Genomic DNA, 8,357 nt, shown 5'->3' on the forward strand with positions numbered 1-8,357 from the left:
CCCTATAAATTCAGATTTCCACATACAGTAAATATGTGTGCAAATACCTACTGGACATTATATGACATGTAATATATAGCCTATATTAATTAAGTAATCATTAAAAACACATATTTGTATTTATTGTATTTTTTGAATGGGTACAGTTCGCAGCTTTAATGTGGAGTGTTGGCCTTTTGTGTTTTATGTTCATTCAATAATTCTTCACTATGGGCAAAATATCTCATTTCCAGTGTTCGGCTGGGATTGGACGGCTCCTCCGCTGCCGGAGCGCGCTTGAACGCAGAGCTCCGTTCACTATTGGTTAGACAAGTGTCTGGGGCGTTTCACTGGGACTGCCCGGTTGTGTCCGGGTAAGATGGCGTTGGAAGAGCAGTGCTTGGTACCACCTCAATGGCGGTCCATATCTCTGACACACGTAGAGTTCCCGGAGGGTACGTAAACTCAACGTTTTTCTCTAACTACTATAGATGATAACCACCAGCAACTTTGTAATTTTCGAAGACTGCGTGGATTTGCTCGATACTGAATGGACACGGCCGTTGGTGACACTGCCAAATAGTGAGACGATGTAAAACGTCGTGCACAGCGGGGAATGTAACCCGGACTGCAAAATTGTGAGACAGCGCCGCATGCGCAGTTGGCGCTAATGTCCACAATGAAGGCTAGTTAGCCCGTTAGCTGTCTTAATATCGGCTTTGATATTTACTCTCAAGGATTACGCGAATATGCCGCGTCCTGTATGAATTATTCTACAAAATTGAAGCATCCTGAACAGCAAAATTTTTATGAGTGTGGTGGAAATACAAGCTATTTCACCTTAAAATATTGTAGCCAGGACTACGGCTAACGTAGTAGCTAGCACTTGGCCTCATTATGATTAGTATAACTAGCATAAACCACATGCACCGAGCTGACCGAATTAACAAAATACAATAATAGGGTAAAGTTATGTTAGTTAGATGATTGCTTGGTTACTCCACCACAGCAGCTTCCTACATGTACTCGCAGTTAAATATTTCAACCATCCGGGTTCACTGAGTACTTTAAAGTGTTACTCCCACCAGTACTAGCTAAGTGACTTTACTGGGGTTTATGTTTAACGTTAACATCATAACTGTGTCTCTATGTTTTTAGGTGATCTGACGGGACAAGTGCTGGCCTACATCAGTCTCCTACCCATAGCAATCCTTGTGGGTTTTGTTACACTCATAGTGTTTAAACGGGAGCTGCACACGGTGAGTTCTGCACATGCACTTTTAGTTTTCAGAAAGAGCATCAATTTTAAACTCAATTTATTATGCTGTTAATTGTCCCATAGGAGCCCAAAGAAGTTGTGTCAGGCCAGATGTTTGTAAGTGCTCACATTAACCTGGTCATTTTTTTTTTTTTTTTTTTTTAATACAGATTTCCTTCTTTGGTGGGCTCATCCTGAATGAAGGGGTGAACTGGCTGCTGAAGCACATTCTCAGAGAGCCGCGCCCATGTGCAGGTGAGTGAAGGAATAAGTTGTTGACTCTATAGAGACTGTAGTGGGTGGGGTTGGGCAATATTGCAAAAGCATCCCAATAGCCAGAAAAGCTTCTTCTGATATTAATCAATTAAGTTTCAATGAGATGAAGATCTCTTTTTCAACAGAGAGACAAATATCTATTCTATAATTGTATAAATACAATATAAAGTGTGTGTGTGTGTGTGTGTGTGTGTAAAAGACAAACATGATTTACATACACAATAGAGACGTGTTCCATGTTAGAGAAAACAATCGAAGTGGCATTCAAAACAATTCAAACAAGCAAGCAAATATTCTTTATATATTTTATATTATGAATTTTTTTTTGTGTATTGGGCTGTCATTTTATTGGACCATGAGTCTGTAATAAAAGTCTTATTATTATTGTTATTATTATTATTATTATGGATTGTGGTATCGCCAAACCCTAGCAAGATATTAAAATATAATTAAGTAATGAGAGCTGCCCACTTTAGTTTTAAACTAAAATATTGGTTCTATGTTTATATGAAGATGTACTCCATATTTTAAATGTATATATTTATATTGTCTTTCTGCAGGAGCTCACACAACTCTGCACACAGAGTATGGGATGCCCTCCAGTCATTCCCAGCTTATGTGGTTCTTTGTTGTTTACTTCTTTCTGTTCCTTTATTTAAGGTGAGCTTGTTTCTTTTGGGTGTTTGGAGAGGTTTAAGGGTGAAAACATGTAGCTGTGCAATTGAAGAAAAAAAAAATGCAGCAATTAGCTAAAGTTTAATGTGAACAAACTAATACAAAAATACAGTTCTGCAATTGAGTTGGGTATTTAAAATAGAAAAAGTAAAACAAATAGTTTTACTGGTATGTTTCCTGCAATGTTGTGTCATGCATACATGCATTGTATCACTGATTTAATTACATCATATTCACGTCAAGCAAGCATATTATTCATATTAGCATCTGTGATTTACTAGTTTATTCCTGGGCATGTATTTTATTATCACATTTTTGATTATCACTTATTAGATGCTTTCACTCCACCTTTCCTTGAGGTAGATGTCATGGTGTGAACTCATGCTGTTCTTTCTTTTCAGAATGCATCAAACGAACAATGCTCGATGTGTGGACCTGCTGTGGAGACACATACTGTCCATCATCCTGTTGGGCGTGGCCTTATCAGTCTCATACAGCAGGTAAAGCTGCAAGTAATTATTTATTCATTATTATTATTTTCTATAAAATGTCAGAAAAAAAGCGAAAAATGCCCAATCTTTTCTTGTTTTGTCTGACCAAAAGTCCAAAACCCTAAGATACATCAATGCATTATCAAAATTGTACTTGGAATCTTCTGCCAACCGAATAATTGATTAATCGACTGATCGTTTCAGCTTTTTTTTTTTTTTTTTAAAAAGTGAAGCCCATTAAATCATGGCATTGCTGACCATGTCCAGTATTGTTTGCTCAGGGCAGGGGTACAAGAACATTCAGAATATTGTTTGGCTGACCAGTCTGTTCTCACTGTTACAGAAAAAGACAAATGTAGCTATTTCCTGTGTACTGTCTGAAGTGCATGCTTCTGGACAATTTGTTTTCTTGAACATTGTTTTTTCTCTCTCTCATTCTCAGGGTCTACCTGTTGTATCACAGCTGGAGCCAGGTTTTCTATGGCGCTGTGGTCGGTAGTACCATTGGCATAATCTGGTTCTTTTTCACTCAAGAGGTGCTGACACCATTATTCCCCAAAATAGCAGCGTGGTAAGTAGTGCTCTCATTTCTCTGCCTCCTCCTTGTGTCTGAGGGGAGGACGATTCGTCCTCAGCCTGGATGAGTGGATAAAACTAGTCTTTAATTGCTACTCTAATAATTTGTTCTTTCGATGTTTTCACAATTTATAGGCCAATATCAGAGTACTTCCTGGTGCGAGACACAAGCCTGATCCCCAACATCTTATGGTTTGAGTATACAGTGACCAGATCAGAGGCAAGGTAAGTTGCCACTCCACCACTTCTATCATCGTTAAGGCCCGGTCACACCAGAAAGTGGCACACTGAATTGCCTACTCGTCCTGGAGGCGTGGCGGTGCTAGAGGCTTGGTGACATAGTGAGTTCTCGCAGGGCTAGTTGGTGAAGTACTGTAGCTTGCAAGCTAACGTCTAATGTCAGCACTAGTCAGTCACAATAGCCGCCCAAGCTTCTTTCTGTTTTTTTTTTTTTCCCGGTACTGTGTCATTTACTCCCCCCTTGAGATTATACATCATTTCATTCAACAGAGTCATAAAGGAGGGGAAAAAAACTCTAAGGTAGCTAGTCTGCTTACGGTCAGTTAGCAAGCTTTTGAGCTAATTTGCTAATGAGATTCTCAGTTTATTTAAGTATTTGTACTAGAACTGTAATCAGGCCTTAAAAGTTAGGCCCGAAAAGGACCAAGCCAGACAGAATTTGGCCCGAGCCCGACAAGTACATTTTGAGCTTGATGGTTTTTTTTGCCCCCAACTGCTCCTTCCAGTCAGCGCTGTGACCGCTGCCTCCAAGGCATCTAACCCTAACCTTAACCCTAACCAGTGCCTAATCCTAGTGCCTTCCAGGCAGCGCTGCCTGGAAGGAGCCGTTGGGGGCAAAAAACACAGAAACACATTTTGATGGACAGCTTTTTAAAAGCCCGAACCCGTTTACAGCCCGACTGTACAAAAGGCCGTCTATCAGCAGTGATTAGAGTGCATGCCAGAGAATAGCGCGGACACGCGCTTCACACCGCGAGCGGGCACACGCACCACTCGGCGGAAAAGGGAGAAAAAGAAAAAAGAGACTGCGCCGCACGCACACAGCTCTTTTGTCAAGAATGAGTCATTTATACATTTTTTTAACATCATTTATTCATGACTAACGGAGGCTATAGGCCACTTGGAAGTTGGATCAAAGAAATGAAATAAGTCCTCTAGAGGCCAGCCTCCTTTTCACCTCCTCAGCATCCATTTTCGCGCTAATCGAAACGCTTCACCTGACTGCTCATTTATTGCGCAACCTGGAGCGCAAGCCCAAGCCCGTGTAAAATGATAGAAATTAAGACCGAACCCATCAGGTTCGGGCAAAGATCTTCAGCTCTAATTTGTACCACGCACTGTCTGCAAACCATGCCTCTGTCGACGTACGAACTGCTCTATAACAGAGGAGTTAAAAAAAAGTGTATGGCACAAAGCTACAATAGCTTTCTCCATTACTTTGCACTTTACGCAAAAGATATGCGTGGATTTACTTCGTCCCCGCTAGCGAATCCACTGTACGCTGCGATGTCATTGAAATTAACTGAATTCCTGTCTTTTAAATGCTGGTGTGACTGGGCTTTTTACTTTCTTTGAGACTTTTGCTTTGTGTTTTGTGACTACATTTTTTGGGGGCTTTCTTCTTTTAGGAACAGACAACGAAAGCTTGGAACAAAACTTCAGTGATCGACAGTTCTTCTGTGAAACTGGGTTCAGGACGACGCACGCACGCACACACTCATGTATACACACACACACACACACACAAACACAAACAAATACATGCTCGACAAAAACACACTGGAGAACCATATTTTGGACTGACGTGGTTGCTGGGAGTAAAGGGCAAAAAAACGTTTACAGGTGGCGAAAGAGTGCCTGGACCTGTCCCAGAGCCTACAGCCTGAGCAAGTCCGTCCACACGCCTCTCCTTCTTGTACAGCTTGCCCAAAATGCTCTTCAATGCATGCAAGACTGTGCAAGAGGCATACTATTTAATAATAGATTAATATATATATTTTAACTATAAGCGCACGCTGACAGTAACAGTGTACTGTAAGAGATTCATGGAGCCTAAAAAGGAGGCTTTGGTCAAGTTTCAAACAAATTGGTTGACGTCATTGCAGCATGTATTTAGTGATTCCTTTTTTAAAATATTCAGATAAATAGCTGGTGGGAAGGGGGGTTGGTTATGGCTAGGTTTGGTGTATATGGAATTAACCATTTTTCATTGTTATATAATAGAAAATGAACAATTTCTAAAATTGGTTATGATGTAATATAAACGAAAATTTGCACTTTGTGAAATTTACAAGTTAAAAAAAAAATACGACTAACACTAGTTAAATGTTAAGACCCTCCCCCTCTTTTCCCTCATCAGTCTTTGCTTTGTGTCTATGACTGTCAGTCCTAATATATGATTCCAAAGCTGGTCTGCAAGCAGTGTAAATTTAATCTGTACAATTGAGCATCGAGGTTGTGCTTTCTGTTTATATCCACGTTTGAGGATTATGAGACTGAATCAGAACATCAGGTTTCAGTTATTTTCATTGTTGAACACACTTTGGACCGAGGTGGTGTTTTCTTAATGCTTCACACACAGTAGCAGCCTGGGAACAGGATTCTGGGAATCACTTTTCTTTTATTCATTCAGTGTCTTGTTTTCTGCTGCTGCAGAGAACTGTTTTTCTTTTTATCTGCATTTCCAAGATAACATTCCATATCATTTAGTGAGAAAACATACATAAAGACTGCTGAGGGGGATATGTTTTCTTTTTGTATTATTTTTGAAGAAAGGAAAAAAAAAAAAAAAAAAAAGCCTCAGGTCAGTCGTAGCATGTGATTATGCTTAATGCCTCACAGCCCACGGCAGCTAATGGTGACAGCTGTCATGTGAGGATCTGAAGCTGATTTAAAACTGTCATATCATTAGCTCCACAAAGGGAAGTAGTTCTCTTAGGATTTTTTTTCCATGTGTAACCTATATCAGGCTGAATAAAAATGTGTTTATGTACAAGAGATGGTTCAAGTGTCATGCTTTGAAATACAGTGGCGTGTTTTTTTTTGTTTTTTTTTTACTTTGTAGCGTGTTTCCTGTTGAGCAAATGTGGCATTTGAAAGACTGATTTACTTCCTTGCTGGATTTTCCACTGATGTGCATCAGTCAGTGTAGTGTCTGTTTGGTGGCAGCTGGGCTGTTATCTCCCTGTCTCAGATTATCTGTCCTCGTGCATCACTGACTCCAAAAAAGCAGAGGGAGATAAAATGTAGTGATAGAAATACTGATGAAAAGAATTGCGTAATGCACGTGTCATGGTAATAAACTATATCACAGCCTTTTAAGAATATTGCAGTGATGCAATGGGAGCTAATAAAAACATGCAAGTAGGCTGTAATGACACTGGGAACACATTAATGTTATGCATTAAATACAGCTCACAGAAATGCTCATGACTATAAGCAGGTATAATGTTTAGTCAAGTCATTTTATTTGTATAGCACATTTAAACAACAGTTGACCCCAAAGTGCTTCACAGGTAGAGCAGGGAGGCAGAAACCGTATGCCTTAAAGATACATAATCAAGTGTGCAAGGTTCCATGAATATAGTTAGGCAAAGGTAAAGTCAAATAATATAACAGAATAAAACAATGGAACAAAAACAAAAAGATAAGAAAAAGTTGAGTTCAGTTCATAGCTCTGAATCATAAAAAAGGAGTTAAAAGCAAGAGAGTAAAAATGCGTCTTCATGTTTGATTTAAAACTGGCAATTGTGTTACAGCATTTGATATGGGGTGGGAGGGAATTCCAGAGTTTGGGGGCTACTACAGAAAAGGCTCGGTCTCCTCTGGTTTTTAGGTGTGTCTGAGGGATGACAAGGAGTTGTTGGGTGGTGGACCTGAGTGCCCTGGCAGCAGAGTAAGCGGACAGGAGATCAGAAATATACGGAGGGGCTTGACCATGGAGTGTTTAAAAAAAAAAGTAAAACTTTAAAATCAATTCTGAATTTCACTGGCAACCAATGAAGCTCAGCTAAAACGGGAGTTACGTGGTCATACTTTTTGGTGCCAATGAGGAGTCTTGCAGCAGCTTTCTGGACTAATTGGAGTCTGTTTAAATTATATTGGGTTAGGCCTGTGTATAGTGAGTTGCAGTAGTGTAAACGTGAGGTAATAAAAACATGAATGATTGTTTCAAGATCATTCTTAGATAAGAAGTATTTCAGCTTGGCTACTGTTCTGAGCAGGGTTCCAAATTAGCACCATCTACTAGCCAAATGCTGGTAAAATATGCAAGTGGCTGGTAGATTTGCTGCACTCACCAGCCAAAAACACAATGGTAATCTATTAAGTGGCTGATGAAATGTGAACATTGACAAGCCATTTGGCTGGTGGACAACAAAGTCAATTTTGGACCCTGGTTCTAAACTGATAAAAACTACCTTTAACAACAGAGCTGACTTGTTTATTCAAATGAAGAGAGCTGTCAAAGAGAACACCTAGGTTTCTGACCTCGCACTGCAAATTTGATGACCAAGGGCAAGTTTACCATATTCACTCTCAGGAGTTTTGTCTGTTAGCATGCTAACATTTGTTTTGAATTGCACTAAACACAAAGTACAGCTATTGAAAAAATGTTGACCCGATGATGGCGCTAGATGGAAAGTGTTTAAGCATTTGCAATGCATCCTGAGGGGGATGAATGTCTACACCAAAATCTTATGAAAAGTCATCCAATAGTTGAGACATGTCACACAAAACCACAGATGTCAACCTCATGGTAGCGCTAGAGGAAAAGTCAGGATCACTAAAGTCATTAGGATTAATCCTCTGGGGAACTATGAATGTCCATCCAATAGTAGTTGAGATATTTCTGGACCAAAGTAGTGGACTGAGTGACAGATGAACATTGCCATAGAGCCACAATGCAAGCATGGCTAAAAACATGTATCTGTAGGCTACAAAAGGCATTTTGTGCACTAAATACACATGTAATGTGATACTTGGTGCCTGATACAAATTTTCTGATGTGATCTGAGGTAGCAACCAATAATATTCAGGCCAACAACAAAATTGCGCAACCCTTTTTCTCTCCAAAGAGACAA

The 8,357-nt window shown here is 39.8% G+C and overlaps 1 protein-coding gene across 1 annotated transcript; it reads left to right on the forward strand.

Moving 5' to 3' along the window:
- Positions 1 to 233: 233 nt before the first annotated feature.
- On the forward strand, positions 234 to 6,271 carry dolpp1 (dolichyldiphosphatase 1). The gene is made up of 8 exons (XM_031317718.2): positions 234 to 434; positions 1,138 to 1,238; positions 1,408 to 1,492; positions 2,074 to 2,173; positions 2,590 to 2,688; positions 3,122 to 3,250; positions 3,391 to 3,480; positions 4,905 to 6,271. Exons 1-8 carry the CDS (start codon positions 359 to 361, stop codon positions 4,939 to 4,941), a joined length of 717 nt encoding a protein of 238 aa, XP_031173578.1. The 5' UTR covers positions 234 to 358; the 3' UTR covers positions 4,942 to 6,271.
- The last annotated feature ends 2,086 nt before the right edge of the window (positions 6,272 to 8,357 follow it).

The sequence above is a fragment of the Sander lucioperca genome, chromosome 14 (genome assembly GCF_008315115.2).
Source record: "Sander lucioperca isolate FBNREF2018 chromosome 14, SLUC_FBN_1.2, whole genome shotgun sequence".
Taxonomy (NCBI): domain Eukaryota; kingdom Metazoa; phylum Chordata; class Actinopteri; order Perciformes; family Percidae; genus Sander; species Sander lucioperca.